Raw genomic sequence first — 25,604 nt, forward strand, 5'->3', positions numbered from 1 at the left:
CACATGAGGGTTACGGCTGCGCTCTCGCTGGTGGCTCTCCTGCGGGCTAGAGCGGCCGCGGGCGACATGTCAGCCCGGCTTCCGGCGGCGAGGGCGGTGCTTCCGGGGCGGGCTGCCGGGCCGAGGGAGGAGGGTCTGACAGTTGGCGCCGCCGGGAAACTGGGCGGGCGGCGCGAGTGGGCGCGGGCCCGGAGGGCCAGGTGAGGCGCGGGTCCGGGACGTTGGTGGGACTGGGCTGGATGAGGTGGGGATGAATGGCATCCGGGGTTCCAAAGTCAGTCCTGGCGCTTCTGTGCGGCTCTGGACGAGTGACTTCTTTCTTTGAACCTCAGTTTCCTCCTCTGTAGAATGGGGGTCAGAATCTGACTATAGCATCATCTTCTGACTATAACATCATCTTTATGGGTTGGAGTGAGAAGTCAGCTCGTGCATGTTGGAGCCCCTAGCACAGCACCTGGCACACTGCTCACTTAGTTACTATACTGTTATTGTTAGTATTGATGATGATGTTTGCGCTTGATGTGGAAGATCTGGGTGTGGGAGCATGAAATTGGGGGCCAACAGATTTAAGTTCAACTCCTAGCTCCACTTTGTGGCAGTGGACCTATGCCTTCGCCTATTAGAACCTCGTTTTCCTATACAATGAGGGCTAATAGTCCCAATAGCAGAGTCATTGTGAGGATGCTGATGAAGTGTACGTGTAAAGTCTTTAACACAGGGCCTGGCACAGTATTGAGTAGGAGCTTAATAGATTGGGCCTATAATAATGATTCTGAGAGTCATTGGTGTAGACAGAGAGGTAGAGAGGAGGAGGAAGCTCAGGGACAGGAACAGGAAAAACTTGGAATCTGGAGTTAGGCAAATCGACATCCTGCCACTATTTGACCAGTTTTACCAAATCCCATAGTATTAGGTTCTCCTTTTTCTTTCAAACCACTGATGCATTTTCCTTCAGTTAATTCATTTGAGAAAGAATATTTGTATTGGTACCCTAATGGAAAACTACATTGCTGGCTATGAGAAGAAGGGAAACTTAAACTGAACTCCAAGAACGGAAGCAGAACGGTCTATTATATTGTAGACAGAAACTGAAAGAATTGAAAAGGGAATAACTTGTATTATGTGATGCCATGTTGTCAGATACCATGGATCCTGTTAAGTTACCCTCTGTTCTCAGTTCACATTTTGCCCATGACTAACATCAACTCAGTTGCCAGTCTACCCTTTCCCTAACTCACTGAAGATACATTTATTTTATTTAATGCACATATACATAATGGGTTGAGCATTGTTCTGAGGGCTTGGCATTTATGAACTCATTTAATCCCACTAAGCACTTTAAGAATAGATACACCTAGCATTTTTTTTAATTGGAGTATAGTTGATGTACAGTAACTCCTATCATTCTTATTTTATAGTTAAAGAGAATGAGATCCAGAAAGGTTAAGCCACTTGCTGCAGAGTCAGGGTTAGGAAGTGGTAAAATCACCATTTGGGGTCAAGCCTTCTAAGGGTCCATGATAATTACTTGGATTTTGGGAGCTGTCATTTTTCTATTATTAATGTTATACAATTTCCACTATTCAGAAATTCAGCACTGGAGATGGGCTTTTAATGATGGAGAGAGGAAATTGAATCCAGCAGGGAATTCTGCAGCTATAGTGGGAAGATTCCAGGACTTAAAGGCTTCTAGTAAGTATTTTTTAAATAAGTTTTATTTATTAATTTTTTTAATGTTTACTGAGGATTGAACCTAGGACCTCGTGCATGCTAAGCATGTGCTCTACCACTGAGCTATACCCACCCACCCCATAAGTATTAACTGAGACTTTGTGAAGACAGACCATAGTGCCCGGCTCATAGTAATCTCTTGACCAGTGTTAATTGTAGCCATTGGACTGACTTAGGTTCAAATCCTGGCTCTGCAGTTACTTGCTGTGTGACCTTGGGCCTGCTACTCTCCTCTGTAACGTGGATAGCATTTTTACTTTTTATGGCGGGTGGTTGTGAGGAGTCACTGAGATATGTACGTACTCAGTGCCTGGCACATAAACATTCGGCAGGAGCTACTGCATGGGCATTGGAATCAGGGAGAACTTGTTTTTGAATCCTAGTAAAGCTGCTTGCTAGATGTGGCATTTGGCAAATGACTGAACCACAATGAGTCGGTTTTTTTCATTGATTAAAATGGGGCTAATTATAGTCCTCACACACAGGGAGGTTGTGAGGCACCAGCATGATGCCTGATGCTGGTCCTGGCACACAGCGAGTGCTTGGTATGTGAGGTGTCATTGTTCTGTCTGATTTACTGAAGCCCCTCCCTCCCTTGCTCTTTGAGAGGTGCTGGTTGTGTTGTCTTTGTCCACTGGTAAAATCCAGAAGGGAAAGGGGATCTCTGGAGCCATGTACAGGGTGGGGTGATGTCTGTGGTCATGTTCATCACCCTCGTTGAGAGTGGAGGAGAGAGTCTCACATCTGGGGACTTTGGGAAAGCTTCACAAAGCAGGTGGCAGTCAAGCAGAATGAAGGAGAGCTTGCCAGGAGGACAGGAGGAGGAAGCATTCCAGGCACAGGTGGCTTTCTGTGTGAAAAGTGGGAGGCAGGTGAAGCCCTTGGGTGCTAGTGGGAAGGCTGCGGAGGGAGGCCTGGCAGGGAAGAAGAGCCAGCACTTGTAGAGTACTTAGTACACACCAGGCTCTCTCCAGTGCTTTGTACATAGAAGCTCATGCAGCCCTCACAGCAGTCCTCTAAGGTAAGTTGTGTGTATCATCCCAGTTTACAGATGGGGACACTGAGGCCTAACTGGTGAAGTAACTTGCCAAGATCACACAGCTAGTAGGTGGTGGAGCCAGATTTGAACTCTGCAAGTCTGGTTCCAGAGTCCTTACTCTTTTACCATCTCTGTTATACCATCAAATGGGGGTGTGGGGTGGGAAGGGGCAGATTGTGGGTGATGGTAAGTAGATAGGGGCTGGCCAGGGGCCTTCTTTGCCCTGGAGAGGAGGTGGAGGCAGGCTGGACGAGAAGGATCAGAATTGGGGGCTGGAGCAGACAGAAGGGAGCTGAGTGAAGGATGAGGACCAGAGGAGGAGAGAAGGAGGAGGGCTAGGGTGGGAAGTGTGGGCCAGGTAGTCCTGGAGTCAGATAGCGTCGAATCATCAGGTGAGGAAATGATTTCTTTGAGTTCTCATTCAACACTGCTGTTCACGCCTAGGAGAACATCGCCGTTGATGCTAATATGTCTTTATCAGCTTTCTGGTACCCGCTGATCTCATCTCGGTGAAAACTGGTTTTCCATTTCTTCTCTGGGGACCCTCCTGACTGGTGCCCCACCTCTCTGCCCTCGGCTGCTCTCATCCACCTCCCCAGTCTCTCCACCGCCGCCCCGCAGGCTGCCTGCCGCCCCGCAGACGTGCCAGATGCTCTCCTGGCTCAGGGCACTGGACTTGCTGTACCTTCTCCCGGAACACTCTTTCTCTATAAAATTGCACTGCTCACCCCTCCACCGCCTTTGGGTCCCTAAACGTCACTTTAGAGAGCTCTTCCCTGACCGTCCATTGGGAATGGCCAGCCCTCCCTCCCGGGCCCTCCGTGTTTCCTCCCTGATGCTCAGGGCTTTCTGTCACATGATATTGATACTGTCCAGTGTTTTGCTTGTTGACTGTCTGTCTCCCCCTTTCCTGGGTCCCCACTAGGTGCCAAGCTCTGGGTTTTTGTTCACCTCAAAATTCCTGGCTCCTGGAGCAGTGCCTCACACACAGTAGGTTCTCAGGAAGTGGTTTTTGAACAGATGAATGAATGGCTTTTTATGGTTAAAGTCTCGGGCAGGGGATGTCCTTTTTCTGTCCCTCCCTTATCCCAGCCAGAGACGTTGGAGGTGTGTGGGACTGGCGCTGTGGACGTTCGCTGTCCCTGGGCCTTGTCCCAGGCAGAAGTGATAGTTGTGGTGGCAGCTCTGCCCCAGGCTGACTTCCTGGCAGCTGTTCCAGGCTATTCCTGGGCGGTGAGCCCCCAGCCCAGGAACTCTCCTCTGGCAGGCAGACAGACAGGCAGCGAGAGAGGGACAGACACTTCGCCGGCGGCAACTCATAGGCACTCTCCCCTTGTTCTCTCTTCCAGGCTCCAGGGAACAGCGTCACGGCCAGGGAGACAATGGTCTCAGTGACAATGGGTGAGTCTTCTCTCCGGGTCCCCTCTCCCCACTGCCCTTTATGAGGCATGACCTGGTGGGGGGCACAGGGGAGGGGAGGGAAGGCTGGGTCACTGGCAGGAACAGCTGTGCTCTAAGGAACGTGGAGGCAGGGCCAGGGCCTGCTCAGGGCCTACCCGTCTCCTCTCGGTATCTTGGCCTCCTGACAGCGTATTTTGGCTATAAAGAACTTGAGTTCTAAAGTCCAGTAGATCTCCAACATGGCCTCTCAGAGCCTCAGTTTTCTTACCTGTGAAATGGAGATACTAACACTCCCTACATCCTGGGATGTTGTAAGGAGAAAGGAGGTTATGGTATGTAAAATCTTCGGCATAGTTCTCAGCAAGTGTTAGCTGTTATTAATCTCATGAGCCTTAACCATCACATTGTCTTTAAACTCTGTATTTTGGGATTGCCAAACCACAGAGGTTAGCTGGTAGCTTTTAAATGTTTGGAGATTTGTACATATAGAAAAGCACAGAAAACATATTTGTGTGGTCATAAGAGCAATTGAAAAGCAAACATCTGAGTACTTCCTTTACAATTCCACTTATATAAAGAACAGAAACAGGCAAAACCAATCTATACTGCTAGAAGGTGTTGCTGGCCCTTGCGAGGCAGGGAGAAGTGACGACTTAGGGAATGTGAGGTGGTGTGGGGGGAGGGGGCTGCTTCTGGGATGTTGGAAATATTTTGTTTCTTGATCTGGGTACTGGTTACATGGGTGTGTTGGTTTATGAAAATCTATCAACTTGTGTGTACTTTTGTGTGTGTACATTATAGTTCAATAAAAAGTTTTTAAAAGTGCAGTCCTCCTCTAACCATCCAGGTCAAGAAACAGAATATTGCCTGCCTCCACTGAGGGCTCCACCCCAATCCCGACCCCCTCCCTTCTCCAGATGGAATAAACCACTATTTTATCTTTGTGATAATCTCTCCTTACCTTTCTTTATTGTTGTACCACTAATGAAAACGTTCCTATTCTATAGATTTGGTTTTGAACTTACATGAATGAAATCACGCCGTGTGTTCTTTTGTGTCTCTGGCTTCCATTACTCTGAGCGATGTCTGAGAGTCGTCTATAGTGCTGTGTGTAGCTGTGGTTCCTTCCTTTGCACTGCTCTGTGATACTGATACAGATTTATTTATCGATGCTACTGTCAGGGGCTGTTGCATTGTTTCTAGTTTGTGGCTGTTGCAGACAAGCTGCTGTGAATATTTTGGTGCATTTCTCCTGGTGTCTGCAGCAAAACACACCTCACTGAGGCCAAGACACACACTGTGGCTCATATTAATATGTCTGAAAGGGTGGGGGTTGCATCTTACAGCTGGTGCTTATGATCATTTACTGGGCAGCATATTTTCCTCCTTAGTAGGACATGACATGATGGTGAGGGCAGGACATGGGGACTTCTGCAGTTCCATGACTTTGCTGCAGGCAGCTAGCTACCCCCAACCTATGTGGTGCTTTTATTCCCCTTAATAAGAGTTTAATTCAGGTACAATTCACATTTCATACAATTCACTAAAGTGTACAATTCAGTGGTTTTTATACTCTGTGTTCACAGAGTTATGCAACCATCACCACAATCAGTTTTGAAACATTTTCATCACTCCCCGCAAAACCTGCATACCCACTCTCTCCTCACTGCCCTCCCACCCAGTTCCTGGCAACCGCTAATCTACTTTCTGTCCCTACAGATTGCTACAGGTTTACCTTTTCTGGACATGTCACATAAATGGAACAATTATGTGATAGTTTTCGATACTTAGACAGAGGATCCTGCTTTTGGCTAATGAAACCCAGGGCTCCTCGTCTTGACAGGTGGATAGTACCTGGGCAAAGTAGAAAAGGCCCCCCTTTCCTCTGGGCTGGTAGAGGAAGTCCTGAGGGCATTAGCTCCTCACTTGTCTCAGGCCCATGGAGTCAGACCAGTGGCCGGCGGGGCAGGGTCCTCCTCGGAAGAGGACGTGCCTGAGCCCTGCACCGCCACCCATGCAGCGCCTCACCCAGAGCGTGTCTCTCCCTGCTCTGAGCCTTAGTTGTCTTATCAGCAAAATGGGCATAGGAATACCAAATTTCTAATTATCTAAAGTAACATGGACTGTTGAATGTACTGTTACGTATCAAGAGAAAGAAAAAAAAATGTTGGCAGTTAAACTGCAGCACACCATCAATTGTGCGGTAATCCTAGTTTCAGAGGTATTAAAATGTGAAAAAAAATTTTACTTGGAACCAATAATCTTATCTAACACTTGCCCTGATAGGTTAGGGTCAGTTTGAAGGTCACACCTGAGAGGCCAAGAATAATAATAACAATAACAATGATAATAATAGCTGCAGTGGGTTGAGGACAACCTCCGGGCCAGGTGCCTTTTAAGCCCTTTATGTGGACTCTCTCTTTAGTCCACGCAATGACCGAGGACGGCGCTGCAGTTATCACTAGGATGCCAGCTCCATGAGGGAGGGGACTCTGTCTTGTGCCCTGTGGTATCCCTAGTGCCCCAAACAGGACCTGGCATGTGCCAAGTGCTCAGTTCCCACATGTTGAACGTATTATCCCAAATTTACAGCTGAGGAAATTGAAGCTCTGAGTGATACCTTGCCCAAAGGCCCTCAGTCGGGAGTTGGCAGAGCCAGGATTTGAACCCAAGCTCGAAAGGCTGTACTCGTAACTCCATGCCCCCAACTCAGAGGCCAGCCTGCTCCTGTGGGGTTGGGGAGGGGGCTTGCTGATGCCAAGGGCCGGCTGTGCGACCCTCCTTTCCCTCCACCTGTGGATCCTTACCCTGTGGTGCCTGCGCCTGCTGATGGGGACTGGGGCGGAGAACCCAGAGTCCTGGCTACCCCAAACCAGTCATTGTTCCCACGTTGGGGATGATCACTGCAGGTCACGCCCAAGGGCAGGGCAGAGCTGTCAGGAGAAGGGCAGTCCGGAGGCACCAGGGCTGGGGGAGTCTGCTTCTTGTTAGCAGTGTGGCCTGGGTCGAGTTGTTCAACCTTTCCTCACCTCAGTTTCCTCACTGGCTAAGTGGGGGGCATCCACACTGCTTAACCCACTGGATCGTCAGGCTGGCTTAGTTCCACTGTGCATGGGAAGCACTCAGCCCAGAGCCTGGCATTGGACAAGCATTTAATTTGTGGGAGCTGCTGCTCTTGTGGTTTTGCTGCTGCTGTTCTCTAATGAGAATAATGTGAGTAATGAGCCCTGTCCACCCCCCCCCCCCCGCCAGCCACTTCTGAGTGGATCCAGTTCTTTAAGGAAGCCGGCATTCCTCCAGGACCTGCTGTCAATTACGCCGTGATGTTTGTGGATAACAGGTAAGGCCACTGAGGGGACGGGGCTGAACCTGGGGAAAGGAGGGGAGACGGGGAGCTGGCTGGCTCACTCACCTGGCCCACTTGTGGCCTCACCACAGACCCTCCCCTGCAGGATCCAGAAGAGCATGCTGCTAGATCTCAACAAAGAAATCATGAACGAGCTCGGGGTGACTGTGGTGGGTGACATCATCGCCATCCTCAAGCATGCCAAAGTGGTGCACCGCCAGGTGGGTGCTCTGCTCGACACCCCTGTCCCTGGGTCTGGGGTGGGATGGAGCGGCAGTGGCAGAGCCAATGGGAGGCTTGGAAGCAAAGGCAGGGAGACCTGAGTTCCAAGGCTGGCTTCACTATTGCTGTGTGACACTGGGTACATTGCCTAACCTCTCAGAGCCTTACTTGCTCCACCTGTAGAATGCACATAGACAAACCTATTTTGCAGGGTGGTGTTAAGTATTAAGTTAAAACAAAGATCTAGGACAGTGCAAACAGCAGGGCCTCAGGAAAGGCTGTCTGTAAGCATTATTATTATTACTAGTTCTCATCTTTTTCATAATAATTACACTGACCAGGACTCTTGTCTGTCCCCAGAACAGGAGCTTCCTGTGCGGGACCCAGTTGGTAACTTGATCAACAACGTGGTTGTTCCATTCGTGGCCCCTCCACTTACAGTGACCTTAGACTAGCAATTCCACTTCCCCGAGTCTCTGAAACAGGCTTTTCACACACCCTGCCGTGTAGGGTAGCTGTGGCCGTCTGCCTGGTAGTGTATGTGGCACCAAGTGCCAGGCCTGGAGTGAAGAGCTTTTTTAGTTATGACTGCTAGCACTTACAGGCCTTTGCCACGGCCTGCCAGGGCCTGTCTCCATCCTTTGCCATATTAGCTCATTTACTCCTCCTTCCACTTGACTGAGGAGGAAACTTGCCCCAGAGCTGCACTCTCAAGCATTCTGCTTTACCAGATGGTGGCTGCTGGGGTTGTTCTCATCAATTTTTGTAGCTTCTTCCATCGCAGGGACAGGCCTTCATCATCCATCATCCAGGACAAGACCCCGCAGTGAGGGCTTTCTCAAGCCAGGGACATTTTCTGAGTTATCTTGGAGGTTCCTGAGTAAAATTCTTTCTTCTCTTTAAGCTTTTAAATTGGAGAACCATTTTGGATTTCTCGAAAAGTCCAAACAGTAGTACAGAAAGTTTCTGTATTTCCTTCACCCAGCTTCCCCTAATGTTGACGCCTTACATAGCCAGGGTACATTTGTCAAAACTGTAAATGCTATAAACACTATATTATGAACTAAACTATAGACTATTTGGATTGCATCAGTTTTTCTACTAATGTCCTTTTTCCGTTCCAGGACATCACGTTGCATTTACTTCTCATGTCTCCTTAGTCTCTTTTGATTTGGGGTGGTTTCCTAGTTTTCCCAGGTTTGGGGTGACCTTTACAGTTTTGAGAGTACCGGTCAGCTGTTCTGTAGCATGTCTTTCCGTTTGGGTTTGTCTGATGCTTTTTATGGTGAGGAGTGAAAGGTTTTGAAATCTCTTCTCAAACAGCTCAGCTCTGATTTCCCCCCTGCCTCCCAAGTTTTGCTCAGATTTCTGGGTCCTCTCTTCCCTCAGCTCATGCCCCTGCCCCCATGGTAACCCGGGCACCCCCCCCCCTTTTTTTTTTTTGGCAGGACATGTGCAAAGCTGCCACTGAGTCAGTGCCCTGCAGCCCCAGCCCCCTCCCAGGCGAGATTCGCCGAGGCACGGCTAGCGGTGAGTGCCATCTGTTCAGGCCTCCTTTCCTTCATTGGAACATGCTAGCGGTGAAGGGGACACAGCTACAAAGTGCCAGAGGCCGTGGCGGGGACTGGGAACACAGCAATAAACAGACAGTGTCTCCTCATGGGGCTTGCATTCTTGTGGGAGAGGCTGCCAGTAAACAAACAAATGTAATTTAATGTCAAGCAGTAATAACGGCCTGAAGAAAAAGAAAGCACCAGCGGAGGGTAGAAGTGGTTAAGATCAAGGTGGGGGTCAGGGAAGTTTTCCCTGAGGAGATGCCGTTGGAGAGGAGATCTGAGTGAAGAGACAGAGCAAGCCCGTTGGTACTGGGGGACCACACGCCAGACAGATGAACAGCAAGTACCCTGAGGAGATCTGTACTTGCTGGGCCAAGAGGATCCTGGAGACCGGCAGCCTATGGGGAGGGGAGGGAAGAGCTCTGTGCAGGGATGGGTAACTGATGGGTGAAGTGTGATGGGAACCAACCTGGTCTGGGCCTCTGGAGAGGCCCCCAGGGCAGGGAGTGGTGGGCTATTCCTTCCCCGCTGGACTCCTCTTTCCTCCCTACAGCCGCCTCCCGAATGATCACCAACAGTCTGAACCGCGACTCCCCACCCGGCACTCCCCCCAGGCGGCCGGACACCAGTGCCTCCAAGATCTCTGTCACTGTGTCCAACAAGATGGCAGCAAAGAGTGCCAAGGCCGCCGGTGAGAGGACTCGGGCAGGTTGGTGGGGAGCTGGAGGTGAATGTGGGTTGGCAGACGGTATCTGGGGGACATATTCCCAACCTTGCAAGGTGCTTTGAAGGCCACGAGGTATCCACAGCGTTCAGCTTTGGTCAGGTCACTGCACCTCTGTGGGCCTCCCTCTCCACATCTGTAGAATGGGGCTGGTGCTGCCCTCCCCAGAGGACAATCAGAAGCACGTGAGGTGGTGTCTTCAAGCAGTGAGGGTGCACTGCGGTTCTCACTCAGTGGCTGGGTCAGTCTTTTTGTATTTTTAAATTTTATTTTTTTGTGGTAAGAACACTTAACATGAGATCCACCCTCTTTACAAAATGGTAAGTGTACAGTAAAGTATTGTTGACTATGGGTGGTTCAGTCTTTTTTAACAGATGTTCATTGAGCCCCGCACTGGTGCCCGGCCCTGTGCTTGATGCCTGGGGTCAAAGGTAAAGAAGCTACCTTTCCTCTTAGCAGCCAGAGGGATCTTTTACAACCTCTAATCTAATCCTTTCACACCTTTGTCTGGAACTCTCCAGGGCCTCCTATTGTTCCATTAATAAAATCATCTTCCCACATGGCCCTACTGGGCCTTGCATCGTGGGGATTCAGGCTTGCTCGCTGCCTCAGGTCCCCTCCAGGCTCCTTCCCATCGTGAGGCCTTTGCCCAGATGGTCCCTTCTCCGGAAGCCTTCTTTCTCTGCAGATTTTTCCAAGCTTGGCCGCTGTTCCTCCTCCAGGTCTCAGCTTGTAAGCTGGGAATGGGACTCTGGCCTTTGGGCTTCCAAGCCCTCCTTCTGTCCGTCACACACTCCTGTTTTTGTTGGATGCGTCCCCACAGCAATGATCTTGGCACAGATGGAAACTGAGGCCTGGGGAGGGGACTGGGCTATCCTGACGCCCAGCCCCGCCTAGCCCTGTCCACCTCCATCACACGTGCTCCTTTTCTGCCACATGTGTCTGAAAGTGCGTCATTCTCCTTCTGACCTGTCCATTTGTGTGCCATGAGCAAGAAAGTTAAGATTCATTTCTAAAGTATGGAAAAGATGGGGAGCCTGGGAGGGACTGGCTCTCTTACCCCTCAGCGCATTTGAGATTTATTTTTAATTGAGGTGTAATTTCCTTATGCACAAATTGTAAGTATATAGCTCGATTAATTTTTTTTAAGTGATTACACCTGTGAAACCACTCTCTAAATGGCCTTTCCACTGCCCAGCAGTTTCCCCATCTGAGGGGATTCTGGCTGGGCTGGGAGGCGAGCAGGGACAGACCCACAGAGAGCCTGGGAGGCCCGCCACAGCCTTCTGCGACTCCGCTGTGCCCACACCCCTGAGTTTCTCAGTGGTCAGTCAGTGGCCATGGGGTGGTTGGGAAGATAAGGGATTCCAGTCATACAAACACATGGAGATAAAGGCAGATGTGTGCCCTCTGCAGGGCATCCAGCCCCTACCCCAGGAGAATGTTCCATCCCAGAAGATGCTCACCATCCCCTCCTCCCCCAGCAGCCCTGGCCCGCAGAGAGGAGGAGAGCCTGACTGTTCCTACCAAGCGGCGCCGGGTCACTGCTGAGATGGAGGGGAAGTACATTATCAACATGCCCAAAGGCACCACCCCCCGGACCCGCAAGATCCTGGAGCAGCAGCAGGCAGCGAAAGGTACGGGCCTGGCAGAGGCTTGCTTGGGGGCAGACTGTGCTTCCCTTTTGCTGCATCTTGCAGGGTTGGTCACGTCCTACAGGCACTGGCTGAGATGCAGGCTCTGATGGGATCCAGGGGACCTTGGACCCAGGGGACAGCAAAGGTGACTGCAGAGGAGGGGGATGCATCACCACCTCTACCCTCTCACCCTGTAGTTAGCTTAGCAGGGCTCCTCCGGTGCCTCCTCCCGGAGGGGAAGTGGCGTGGATTCAGTGCTGGCCTGCCTGTTAAGTGAGTGACTGAGCCTGGTAGAGGGCAGGTGCCCAAAACAGTGGGAACTGTCTTTTTGAGCCAGAGGGGTCCGGTAGACTCAGTCCATAGCTGGGCTTCATGTTTGGTAATGCAGAGGTGGTCTTCCTTACAATGTTCCTCTTAGAACATTGCACATGTTCTCATGGAAAAACATCAGCAGATGCTTAAGAAGGAAAAATAAACTCCCCCCTCACTCCCATATCCCACACATATCGTTAACCTTTACAGACCAGCACTTACGAACTTAAATGCACCGATTTGTATGTTTACACATATAGCTGGGCATTTCTTTCCTTTTTAAGCTCCAATAGCATCATCCTACATGTATTTTTCTACAACTTTTTAACTGAGATATTTTCACATTAGTGCATGTTAATCTGCTTCATTATTTTTAATGGTCATTTAATATTTGCATAGTACTTCTGTATCATAATTTAGTAAACATTCTCCTGTTGATGGCTATTTAGGCTGTAATTTAGGGAGGATTCCATCAGGTTCTCTTAGAGGCTATGACCCAAGAAAGAGTGAAAGGAACCAGTAGGGACTAAGAAGTCTTCCTGCACACACTTCATGAATTTGTACTAAGGTGTGAGGACTAGAAGTGTCAATTTGAGTTGACTTCTCACATTTGACACCAGCCAAAAGTGTGTGGGTTAAGGTTGCCGTTAGCCAACATCACAGGCACAGAACCTAACTCGGCCCAGTCTGTGCCTGCTTGGACCAGAGCTGCCTGGGGTCTGAGCTTGCCATGTTGTCCCCTCCCTGTCTGCCTGGTGCTCCGCTGGGCCTGGGTACACATGGGCCGCCCAGAAGGTGCTGGCTGATGGCCTCTCTTCCCTCCCAGGTCTCCACAGGACATCCGTGTTTGACCGCCTTGGCGCCGAGACCAAGGCAGACACCACAACGGGGAATAAGGTAAGTTGGAAATGGGGGAGCCACTCGGGACTCTCACATTCTTGTCTCCCCTGGGAGTTGTTCCTGACGCTTCCCATACACATCTCACCATGTCTTACCCCACTTTCCAGGCCCAGTGCCCTTCTTTGTACTGGCGACTTCCCTGTCTGTCTGCTACCCTGACCTCTCTCCCAACTTCCAGCCCCCCGGGGTCTGGCAGATTCCTGGACACCACCCTTGGACCCCTCCCACCACCTCGTCCCAAACTGGCCTCAGCGTCTTCCTCCAAAACAAACCCTTCCCTGGGCCCTGTCTTGGGTGCCCCACTGACCCCATCCCAGGCAGTCGTGATTCTGATGCCGCCATGTGTCTCTTCCTGCTCTGCCCCCTCTCTCTGTACTGATGGGGCGGGGCCTCTTCGCTGGTCCCTTCACAGCTCCTGTGAACCCCTCCAGTCCCTCTCCCACAGCAGCAACATGTGCGCCCGCAGGACAGGCCCCTCCCCGGCCTTGCCCACCAGAAACCCTTCAGAGGCTTTTCACTGTGCTCAGGATGAGACCCTCTCTTCCTGTCTCTGCTTGCAGACCCTCAGGCCCCAGGCACGACGTGTGGTTGGGAGACATGGCCTGAGCCCGCTGCCTGGTGTTAATCTGGCTCTGCTACTGCCTGCCTGCGTGGCCTTTACCATGTCACTTAAGCCCTTTGTCCCTCAGTTTCCTGCTCTGTATTGGACCCACCTCACAGGGTGGTCGTGAGGACTGAGTGAGATCACGTGCACGGTCAGCATATTCAAATGGCACCTCTGATTAATTTTGGCAGAGCCCCCAGCTGCATTTCCTTCCTTGCTCACCAGGGCTCATCCACTCTGGCCTTTTCTCATTTCCTCAATCTCACCATGAGCGTGAGAATAACATTCGGGTCACGTGGCTTGAAGATGCAGCCATGGAAAGAGCTTGGCACACGGTGAGGGTGCTGTAAATACAATTCCTATTCCTGACTTGAGACTTGGAGGGCACTCTTTACTAATTCAGCCTCGAGGGCCTGACTTAAATGCTGAGGCCTCAGAGAAAGCTTCCCTGTCCCCTGCTGTGCTCCAGAGAACACAGCACTATTGTTATTAGAGAATTACTCATGTCATTTCCGACATCATGTCTGTCTTCCTCACTGGATTGTGGGTGCCCAAGAGCAGGGCTGGGCCTTTCTTGCACCACTGGGTCCCCAGCACTGCCCAACATAGGGCCAGGTGTTGAGTGGGGGCTCAGAAAATGTCTGTCTGTCGAGTGAATGACCAAATTTATCTTTGCTCTCATGTTTACTTGTAGACCCTCCCAAACACTCTTCCCTATCTCCTCCCTGCCTCCTCCCCTCTTTATCCCACTCACTTCCAGTCAACTTTCAGATCTCACCTCAGGTGTTCCTTCTCCAGGGAGCCTTCCCCGAACTTTAGGCAAGGCAGGGGCCTCCTCTTGGCTCCCCTAGCTCCCTGGACTTGCCCTCTCATGGCTCTCACCACTGTCTAGCATGCCACCAACAGGTGTTTTTCCCAACTGTGAGCTCTGTGAGGCCAGGCATCCATGAGGGAGTTCTCCATGAATGCTTGTTGAGTGACTAAGTGACTCACTTGTCCTATCTCTGACCTCCACAGCCCACAGGAGTCTTTAGCCGCCTGGGGGCGACCCCAGAGACGGACGAGGATCTGGCTTGGGACAGTGACAATGACAGCAGCAGCTCTGTCCTACAGTATGCTGGGGTCCTGAAGAAGCTAGGCCGGACCCCAGCCAAAGCCAGTCCCCAGCCCGCACTAACTGTCAAAGCCAAGGCCACAAGCTCGGCGACAACGGTCGCTGCCCCAACACTGCGGCGCCTGGCCCTTTCCTCACGACCTGGGCTTGAGAGGAAGCCGGAGGCCCTATCCAAAGTCAGCGTCATCCAGAGACTGGGCAAGACTGCCCTTGTGCCCGAGGCCCAGGACAGCCAGGTCACGAGCACCAAGAGTAAGTCGGCTGAGGTCAAGGTCACCATTAAGAGGACTCTGGTGGGGCCCCGGGGGAGCAGCTCCAGCGAGGGCCTTGGTGCCCAGATGGACCACACGGGCTCTGTGAGCGTGTTCAAAAGACTGGGCCACAGGACCTTCTAGCCCAAGGGCAGGGCACAGGCCCCGCCCAGACTCCTGGCTCTGTCAGAGTCTTCAGCGAGGGTGCACCACCCCTCTCTGCCGGCTTCTGGATGACACTGCTTGTCTCCCTCAGACATTGTGCTGGCCCGAGCTTTCTGGGGATTCACCCAGTTTTTCTGAGTCTGAGGTGGTCATCGTGGCCTGGCCTTGCCACTCTGGGACTTTCCCTTCTCTCCTGTCCTCTGTTCCCTCCTCTCTGACCATGGCCTTGGCAGTACTCACCTGTCTACCTCTCCAAGTGCCAAGTGCCCTTTTCCTCTCCTCCATCCCCCTTCCTCCCTCAGCAGCATCTGCTGCCTCAAACCCCAGGCCTCCCTGTCACCCAGAGTGAGTGTCACCTGGAGGGGCTCCCTCGTTCCCCGCCCCGCTGACTCCTCCCTTCCCTCCCCTCCCTCCCCCCCCCACTGCTTTAACTTCTGTCTCTTCCTCTCTTCACTCTGTTCATTTCTTTTCTGTTTTCTGTCCCCGTGGCAAGGCCCGACTGTCCGCTGCGTCCTGCCTGACCCTCCTGCACCTCCGGCCTCCCAGCGGCCCCGTCGGCGGTGGCGTCGAGCCTGTAGAGACTGTTAGCCGCCCTCACTCCCAGGCTGGAGGGACCTCCCCAGACCCCGGGCTGTGGCTGGGGCACCTGCTCAGGCATCTTTTTCCCTGAAAGGCTGTGGCGGGTGGTGGGTCAGGGGCACTGAGAAGGGAGGTCAGCGCCAAAAAAGAAGAAAACAGCTGTTTTAATATATTTTTGTGACTTTCAAACTGTTTCCCTCCCCTCCTTCAGGGTGAGTCACAGGCTTGTGTCTCACACAAAGCACAGTGTGGGCGGGGGCGCCCACACAGCAGTGAGCTCTGTCTCTGAGGGTCAGGCTCACCACACACATGAGGGCTTTTCCAGACCTTTTCCAGGAGCTGGGAATCCATCCGTGAGCAAGGCAGACAAACCCGTGCCCGCGGGGCTGACCTCTCTAGCCAGGGAGATGGGCAGTAAAGTTATCACGCTGCCCAAAGAATCAGAGGTATGAGGGAAAGTGACCAGGGCCTCTGGATGTTGTGGGTAAGAAGGCTTTTCAGAGGAGGTTACTTGTAGGCTGAGCTACGTGAAGTTCAAGAGATGAGTGTTCAGGCCGAGGAAACAGCAGGGGCAAAGGCCCTGAGGTGGGACAAAGACCAGAGAGAAGACCAGCATGGCCTGTGGGATCTGGACTTCCTCCCACGAGCATTGAGGAGTTTGGGAGGGTGTGAAGCGGGAAAGTGATGATGTGAGTTGCCTTTTATGAAGATCGCTTGGGCCACTGTGAGGAGGACAAATTGTTGGGAGGGCAGGGGCGGGAGCAGGGAGGCAGCGTGGGGTGAGGTGGTGGAGCGGGGAGGAGAGTGGGTGGACCTCAGGTGCGCTTCGGAGGAGGGGGAGCAGGGTTCTCCATGAGGATGGACTGGACACTGGGGCGTGGGGAAGATGGGGGTGTGGATCACACCTGGATGGGGGACTTGAGCATCTAGAGGAGGGTTCTGTTTGTGGAAACAGGAGGCTGGGGAGGCTGGGAGACAGGGTAGGGGCAGGAGGGCGCTCAGTGTTCAGCGTGTTGACTGAGCTGAGCAGGCCACTGGTGCTCAGGGGCCACCTAGGCCGGCTTCAGGGAGTGCTCAGGGAAGAGCATCAAGGGCCTGGTGATAACCAACTGGGAAAGGGCGTAGAGAGAGGAGGGGGCCTGGAAGGGAGTTGGGCCCTTTTCCCATATAGAGAACAGGATCTGATAAGGAGATTGCGAAGGAGTGGTCAGGGGCTTGCAGGGGGGTTGCTAATGGCAGGTAAAGATGAGGTTAGACTTCATCCATTTTTTTTTTCATTGTGGTGAAATAGATGTAACATAAAATTTACCATTTGAACTATTTTTAAGTGTCCTGTTCAGTGGCCTTTAGTACATTCATATTGTTGTATAACCTTCACCATATCATCCATCTCCAGACTTGTTTTTGTCCCCTCAAAGTGACCATCCACTTAGTTTTTCAGTAACATTGTGTTGGGAGGCTACTGTGTGTCAGCCAGTGTCCCAAGCTCTGGGCCTGCGCTGTGAGGGGCCGGACTTCAGTATAAGGGACAGTGGTAGAGAGAGCAGCTGCAGACCCTGCTCCCGGTGACGGCCCAGGCCATACCCTCGTGGGACTCCTTGAGGTTGAAATCTCAGGACAGCAAGTGATGGCGAAGTTGGTTCCAGAGGCTGCCCGTTTACATCAGGGCCACAAAGAGGCGCTCATACCCATACACGCTTTCCTTGCTGATCAACTCTTTCTCTCCCCCTAGTAATTTCAAGTTCCACGTCATGGATAATTTTAGCAACTGCCAGAATTAACTAGAAGAGTTCCAGTTACTAAGTTTATGAGCACAGGGTAATTTCTTGATGTGTAATTGGGCCTAAAATGTTACAAAAACATGTATGGCTCACTTATCATGAGCAGCTTACCTGTTACGAGGTAAGTCTTGTTGCTTGCTCTCTCCAGAGGCTCAGAGGGGAGTAAACTGAAGGCCTCACCAGTTGGTGAGTGGCCGCACTGGGTTTGACATCAGGGAGGTGACCGAGATCCTCGTCCCTTAACCCCTGTCCTGCACTGCCTCAGTTGCTGATTTGAAACAGGGCCCTTTAGGAGAGGGGAGGGTGGGGTCCTAGGATAGTGGTTTTGGATTTTCTAGAGTCATCTATGTGTATGTGTTACTCTGCCCCACCCACTTACCCTGGGGAGCATTTGCAGCTCCGGAAGGCATCAGGCCTTAAGAGTCATGTGCATCCAGCCACCGTCTGCCAGACAGACCGGAGCCGGACACCTCCTCGGCCTCTCAGCCTCTCCAGAGCCCCAGTGTCCCACCCATTTGATTTGGTGGTTCCCCCAAACCAGCCCCAACAGCTGTGAACCACAGGGGTGCATTGTTTTTTCTCTGGTTCTATGAAACATTTTTGAGCATAAATAGTACACACACATGGTTCAAAATGCAAAGATACAAAGGGCTTCATGGTGAGAAGTCTCTTCCTAAGTCTCCTAGTTCCCCCGTCCTTTCCTCAGAGGCCACCAATGTTACCAGTGTCTTGAGTAACCCTTCAGAGGCGTGTTTGTGTGTGTGCGTACACACAGACACGCATGCATACATACAACTGGAGGAGCACGTGGTACACATACACGAGCACACACGCATATTAACGGCCTGGCTTACTTAACCAGTCCTTTTTGGAAGGGAATTGAGGTTGTTTCCAGTTCCTTGCTATTACAAGTCATGCTGCAGTGGATAACCTTGTTCACATGTGGGGTCCACTCAGGTGAACTTGAAGAACCCTGATTATATCACCTCAGTGCAAATGCTGATACTGGGTCAATAGCAGATCTGAACTAGGCTCTCCCCCAAGATGATTGGCATTCTTTAGATGACTTACTTATGCATACATCACCCCATCCCAGAAAGGAATTAAGAGCAGCTGGGCTCTTCTAATTGGAGACTGCTGGAGGAGGTGTCAGGGGGTGCTAAGGGTTAATACTGACCACCACCTGAGTGCCAAGAAGTATAAAATATGTGCTGTGCTAAGTTGATGGACTTGTCGAGTCCTCAGGTTGAGGGCAATACCACGAAAGGCAGGAACTTCCTATTCTCATCCCAGAAACACGTGGAAGTGGAAGTGCAGTGAGCCCAGGGCTCCTGCTAAATCGCAGAGCCCGATCTGGGCCAGCCCAGGCGGGTGATTCTCTTTGGATGGACACATCACCCCCTCTGGTAGCTCATACCAGTGGATGTTAAAGCAAGATGGGAACTTGCAGTGGCTGTGACAGGCAGCCTGGGGCCAGGCCAACCTCACTGCCCCTTCCTCCAGTACCCGAGCCTGGTGCCGCTCAGACGGGCCAGGAGTTGGGTGGCAGCCACCTTGACCCCTCCTTTGGGAATCAAACCTTAGTTTTGTGAGTGCTGCTCTTACAGACCTGCTTTTGAAGGCCTTACTCTTAACCTATATGGAATTTTACCTGCTTTGTGAACTGCAAACTGGACCCTCGCAAATTTCTCCAATTAGGCAATGCCTCCTTTTTTTTTTTTTTAGTAACAGGCTATTTTCTTTTTTAACTTTATTTATTTTACAATATCATATTTTTTTAAATTGAAGTATAGTTGATGTACAATATTCTGTGTTACAGGTACACAATATAGTGAGTCACAATTTTTAAAGGTTATACTCCATTTGTAGTTATTGTAAAATATTGGCTCTATTCCCCATGTTGTACAGCACATCCTTGAAGCTTATTTTATACCTGATAGTTTGTACCTCTTAATCCTCCACCTCCATCTTGCCCCTCCCCCTTCCCTTCCCCACCGGTAACTACTAGTTCCTTCTCTACATCTGTGAGTCTGTTTCTTTTCTGTTATATTCACTAGTTTGTTGTATTTTTTTAGATTCCCCATGTAAGTGATATAGTATTTGTCTTTCTCTGTGACTTATTTCACTTAGCTTAATGCCTTCCAAGTCCACCCATGCTGTACACCAGAAACTATTACAACATTTTAAATCAACTGTACTTCAATTAAAAAGCAAACCAAAAAAAACAGCCCATTTAAAATACGGTCTGAAGAACTGAAAGATATTTTTCCAAAAGAGGAAATGCAGATGGCCAACAGGAACATGAAAAGTTGCTCAACATCACTAATATCAGGGAAATGCAAATCAGAATCACAGTGAGATATCATCTCACACCTGTCAGAATGGCCATCATCAAAAAGAACACAAATAACAGATGTTGGCAGGGATGTGGAGAAAAGGGAACCCTTGTACAGTGTTGGTGGGAGTGTAAGTTGGTGCAGCCACTATGGAAAGCAATATGGAAGTTTCTCAAAAACCCAAAAACAGAACCACCATACAGCCCAGCAATTCCACTCCTTGGCATAAACCTAAGAAAAACAAAAACATTAATTCAAAAAGATACATACACCTGGCTATTAACAGTGGCACCATTTATAATTGCCAAGACATGGAAGCATCCTAAGTGCACATCAATAGATGAATGGATAAAGAAGATGTAGCACATATATGCAATGGAATACAGCTCACCCACAAAAAAGGATATTTTGCCATTTGCAGTCTTTCATTCACTTTTTAGGGGGCAGGGCATTTCAAAAACCAGAGTTTTATCACTGGCATAAACATTTCCATTGCATCAAAAGTAATACAATACCTAGAAATAAACTTACCTCTACTCTGAAAACTGTAAAATACAGATGAAGGAAATTGAAGATAATACAAATAAATGGAAAGATATCTTGTGCTCTTGGATTGGAAGACTCAACTTTATCAAAATGGCCACACTACCCAAAGCAATCTACAGATCCAATGCAACCCCTGTCAAAATACTCACATGTTCCATGGAACTAGAACAAACAATTCCAAAATTTATATGGAACCATAAAAGACCCTGAATTGCCAAAGCAATCTTTTGTAGGTCTTTTTTTCCCCTTTCTTCTTTTTGGTCTCTTGTGGTTGGATACCTAGAGAAGTTTCTTTAACATTTGTTATAAAGCTGATTTGGTGGTGCTGAATTCTCTTAGCTTTTGTTTATCTGTGAAGCTTTTGATTTCTCTATCAAATCTGAACGAGAGCCTTGCTGGATAGAGTATTCTCGGTTGTAAGGTTTTGCCTTTTATCATTTTAAATATATTATGCATTTCCCTCTGGCCTGTATAATTTCTGCTGAAAAATCAACTGATAGCGGTATGGGAGTTCCCCTGTATATTATTTGTTGCTTTTTTCTTGCTGATTTTAATATATTCTCCTTATCCTTAATTTTTGTCAGTTTGACTACTGTGTACTTTGGCATGTTCCTCTTTCGGTTGATAACAGGCTATTTTTTAGATTTATAGAAAAATCAAGAAATATGCTTGGTACAGAGTTCTCCTATATCTCATATCCAGTTTCCCCTGTTATTCACAGTTACTAACATGTTACATTAATATGACCCATCTGTTACAATTAACAAACCATTGCTGGTACATTTGTATTAACTTGAGCCCATAACTGATTCAGACTTCCTTAGTTTTAATACCTTTTTCTATTCCAGGATACTGTATTAGATTTATGTTGTCAAATTTGACAGCATTATGTTGCCAAACGTTTATGTCCACAAATAAGGGGTTGTCGTGTCTCCGTGGACTCCTCTTGGCTATGGCAGTTTCCCAGACTTGTCTTAGATGACCTCGAAAGTTTTGAAATATGCTGAAGTATATTATAGGATGTACCTCAAATTGTGATGTCTGATGTTTGTCTCACTATTAGACTGGGGTTATATGTTTTTCAGAGGAAGAGCTCATAGGGAAAGTACCATTTTATTACATCGTATCTAGGGTGCATGCTGTTGACGTGATTTATCGCTTTTATGTTACCCTTGATCACCTGGCTTGGTCATCCTCTGTCAGGTTTCTCTACTGTCAGGTTAAACTTCTTCTTCCCTTTCCATATGGGACGCTTTGAAAAGAAGTCAGTCCCCTGAGGCGTGGGGTCCTTATACTCCACCTTCTTGAGGGCAAGGTACTGATGTAAATTACTGAGAATTATTCTGCAAGGGAGATTTGTCTCTTCTTTCTATTCATTACCTTATTTAATCATTTATTTTTATCAGTATGGACTCATGGATTTTTTAAAATTTTGTCAGGGGGAGGTAGTTAGGTTTATTTATTTATTATTTTTAGTGGAGGTCCCAGGAATTGAACCCAGGGCATCATGCATGCTAAGCACGCACTCTACCACTAAACTATGCCCTCCTCCCCCAATTCATGGATATTTATTTTGTACTTCGGGTTGGAATCCAATACTGTATTTATTTTGTTGGTTACATTATTCCAGCTTTGGCCATTGGGCGCTCTTTCAGTTGGCTCCTGTGTCCCTTTGACAGACTTTCATTATTGTGGGGTTGATTTAGGGTTTTAAAAATTTGTTTTCTTAACATTTCCTTACTTTCTGGCACTACAAAGACTTCAGGCTTGTCCTGTACAAGAAGCTCCAGTTCCTTTCACTGTAAAATGGTGTTAGAAACCAAGGTCTAGGCACAAGATGTATTTGTTGCTACTGGAGCAATACCTCCTTTTAAAAAATGTCACCTTAATATGGAACTCCAATATATAAAACATGCTTAAAACAGAAAAGCAGTAATTTCTTAGAATACATTTAATGTTTATTTTGAATTAATTCATGCAAACAATACAAAATTGTAAGGTACAAAAGGATACATATATACTAAGACTGCGTTGTTCCCAGTAGATTGGCAAAGAAAATTAAAGTTGGGGAAGATTTGCAGTAATAGGAGTATATATACTGCTGTTGGAATGTTTGTTGGTATCACCATTTTGGAATATAGCTTCATAGGCTGTGGTGTAACTGAAGATGACATACTCTCCAACCCAGCAATAACCCTTCTGGAGAAACTTACATGTGCACATAGGACATGTATAAGAATGTTCATAGAATCACTGTTGTAACAGCATAAACTTAGGAGCAACCCAATACCATCAGCTGGAGAAAGGACAGATTGTGCCATAGGTGTTCTCATCATCTAATGCATAATGAACCACCTCAAAACGTAGTGGCTTAAATCAGTAACCATTATCTCTTATGGTTCTGGGGGTTGACTGTGCTCGATTAGACTGTTATAACTTGGGGGTGCTCAGGTGCTTGCTGTAAGATCTTGGCTAGGACTGGTGTCCTCTTGAAAGCAGCCTCAGTTGTCTGGTGGTTAACCAATACTGACACTTGGCTAAGACCTCAGTTTGGGCTGTCAGCCAGAATGCCTGCACATGGCTTCTCCATGTGGCCTGGGCTTCCTTACAACATGGCGGCTGGATTCCAAGAGCAAGCTTCTCAAGGGAGCCAGGGAAAACTGCATTGCCTTTTCTAACCTAGCATTGGAAGTCACCTTGCTTCACTTCTTCCACAGTCACTAGCCCACCCAGATGCAAAGGGAGGGAACATAGGCCCTACCTCTCAATGACGGGAATGTCAGTGTCTCACCGTATGAAGAGTGAATGGGATGAGAGATGGTTTTATGGCCATCTTGGAAAATTACACATCAGTATTGGATGTATTATCTTATGTATTGGATGTGGAGTATTATACTTCAGTGGAAATGAACTAAAGGTGCATGTTTCAATATGAATAAAGCAAAATATTGAGTGATAAAAGCAGATTACAGAAGAATATGTGTAGTTATAAAATATGCAAAATAGTGCATGTTGGTTATAGATACTATAGGTGCAGATAAGTGTAGATGTATAAAGTGCATGGGAATGAGAAACTCCAAACGGAGGACAGTGGAGCCCTTCAGGGGTGGGATGGGGTCTGATGGGGGAGGTGCACCTTCAACAGGATGGTCGTGGTTTTTAAAGCTGAATGGTGGGCACACAGGTTTTCATTGTGTTAATCTTAATGCTTTTGGGGGGCACCTATTAACCATTAAAAAATAATTCTCTCTCCTACTCAGGATCCCTCAGCCATCCAGGCCCCTCTCCAGGAGCGATCAGTGTTACCGTGGTTTGATGTGTCCTTCCAGAAATATTTCATTTATAAAAATATTTTCCCACTCAGATGGAAGCATGTATGTTAGTTTTGCACTTTGCTTTTTTAAATTTACTATATCCTGGAGATTATTTCATATCAATACATAAAGAGCTTTTTAAAAAATCCCACTTTATTGAGATATAATTCACATACCAATTTACCAGATCACCCATTTAAAGTGCACAATTCAATGGCTTTTAGTTAAAGACATGTGCATCCATCACCACAGTTTTAGAAAATTTTCATTACCCTGCAGAAAAATGCCCACACTCCTTAAGCATCAATCCCCAAGTCCTCCCATACTCTGCCCCCAGCTCCAGGCCCTTGGCAACCAATAATTTGCTTTCTTTCTCTATAGATTTCCCTTTTCTGGACATTTCAAATAAATGTTCACTGTGGTCTTTTTTGTTTTTGTTTTTTGCTGAAGGGGAGGTAATTAGGTTTATTTATTTATTTTTAATGGATGTACGGTACTGGGGATTGAACCTAGGACCTTGTGCACACTAGGCATGCACTCTACCACTGAGCTATACCCTGCTCCCTGACATTTCAGATAAATGGAATCACACAATTTGGGCTTTTGGGTCTGGTTCCTTTCACTTAGCATGTTTTCAAGGTTCCTGATGTAGCAACTAGCTGTACTTCATTTCTTTTTATTGATGACTAATATTGCATTCTATGGATATATCACATTTTGTTTAGCCAGTTGCTGGACATTTGGGTTCTTTCCATTTTGGGGCTGTTACGGATAATGCTGCTGTGAATATTTGTGTACAAGTTTTTGTATAGATACATGTTTTCAATTCTTTTGGGTATCTACCTAGGAGTAGAATTGTTGGGTCGTAAGTTAATTCTATTTTTAACCATTTGAAGAAATGCTGGAATGTTTTCCAAAGTGGCTGTACCATTTTACTTCCCTACCAGCAGTGTATGAGGGTTCTGGTTTCTCTTTGTCCTTCGCGACACTTTATTATCTGTCTTCTTGATTATTGCCATCCTAGTGGGTGTGAAATGGCGTCTTATTATTGTGGTTTTGATTCGCACTTCCCTGATAGCTAATGATCTATAAACATCTTTTCCTGTCCTTATTTGGAAAGAGCTTCCTTTTAAAGTAACTGCATAACATTCCTTGTGTGGATGTACCTTTGAACTGGTCCCTTATTGTGGACACTTAGGTGGTTTCCAAATCTTTTTTTTTTTAAATCACAAACGGCGCCTCTTGCATCCCCTGCTCTGTGCTCGTGTGTGAACATATTTGTAGGGTGAACATCTAGGAGTTAAACTGCAGGGGCAAAGGGAATTTACCTAGCTTTTATAAGTTCAAATTTATGCCATTTGTGTATTTTTACAGTAAATATTGAGAATAATCAGATTTGTTTGAGGAACACTCTAATTTTTCCTCCAGTGTTATCAGCTAGCAGGTCCAGTGACATCAGCATCAGCAGCCATTTTATTTGCCTATTTTACTTTGGCTAAATCTTGCATAATTCATGACTGACTTATATGGACTTGAAAGTCGGGTTGAGGCAGGGGTTCAGAGCACATAAAAACCCACATTCATTGTTCCAAAGTTTTCCCCTAAAGCTGCCTTTTCTGCTCCCTCACATTAAAAAAATTTTTTGGTATTTTTTGGTTTGTTTTTGTTTTCTGGGGGACAGGTAATTATTATTATTATTATTATTATTATTATTATTATTATTATTATTATTATTATTATTATTATTATTATTATTATTATTATTACTTTAAACAGAGGTCCTGGGGATTGAACCCAGGACCTTGTGCATGCTAAGCACATACTCTACCACTGAGCTATACTCTCCCTGCTGCTCCCTCACATGTAATACAGTGCTTGCTCCCTAAATGACCAACATAGCATATCCTGGCCATCTTTTGACCTTCCTGATGGTCTGTTGAGATTAAGAGCTTGAGCTCTGTAGCTGTGTGATCTTAGGTAAGTTACTTAACCTCTCTGTGCCTCAGTTTCCTCTTCACTAAATTGGGAGTAATAGTAGCATCTACC

General features: G+C 48.1%; 1 protein-coding gene across 8 annotated transcripts; it reads left to right on the top strand.

Moving 5' to 3' along the window:
• Nucleotides 1–72: 72 nt before the first annotated feature.
• Nucleotides 73–23,980, top strand: C9H19orf47 (chromosome 9 C19orf47 homolog). Of its 8 annotated transcripts, none has more exons than XM_032486031.1 (11): nt 73–200; nt 1,588–1,692; nt 4,120–4,171; nt 7,424–7,511; nt 7,624–7,738; nt 9,188–9,269; nt 9,849–10,004; nt 11,504–11,656; nt 12,795–12,865; nt 14,490–14,838; nt 23,505–23,980. In XM_032486031.1, the coding sequence occupies exons 3-11, from the start codon at nt 4,153–4,155 to the stop codon at nt 23,558–23,560; spliced, it is 1,089 nt and encodes a 362-aa protein (XP_032341922.1). In that variant the 5' UTR covers nt 73–200; nt 1,588–1,692; nt 4,120–4,152; the 3' UTR covers nt 23,561–23,980. The 8 variants fall into 8 exon arrangements, with proteins under 8 accessions (XP_032341922.1, XP_032341920.1, XP_032341923.1 ...); XM_032486029.1 differs by lacking the exon at nt 23,505–23,980 and adding an exon at nt 15,496–16,903; XM_032486030.1 differs by lacking the exon at nt 23,505–23,980 and adding an exon at nt 15,496–15,770 and having other exon boundaries at nt 74–200; nt 9,849–9,986; nt 11,507–11,656.
• Nucleotides 23,981–25,604: the final 1,624 nt, after the last annotated feature.

Source organism: Camelus ferus, chromosome 9 (assembly GCF_009834535.1).
Source record: "Camelus ferus isolate YT-003-E chromosome 9, BCGSAC_Cfer_1.0, whole genome shotgun sequence".
NCBI lineage: Eukaryota > Metazoa > Chordata > Mammalia > Artiodactyla > Camelidae > Camelus > Camelus ferus.

Bases quoted from the DNA above. Each gene is read 5' to 3' on its own strand.
- C9H19orf47 (XM_032486025.1), top strand. The intron at 7,739-9,187 runs GTGGGTGCTCTG...TTTTTTTGGCAG, and splicing joins CCAAAGTGGTGCACCGCCAG to GACATGTGCAAAGCTGCCAC. The intron at 10,005-11,503 runs GTTGGTGGGGAG...CTCCTCCCCCAG, and splicing joins CGGTGAGAGGACTCGGGCAG to CAGCCCTGGCCCGCAGAGAG.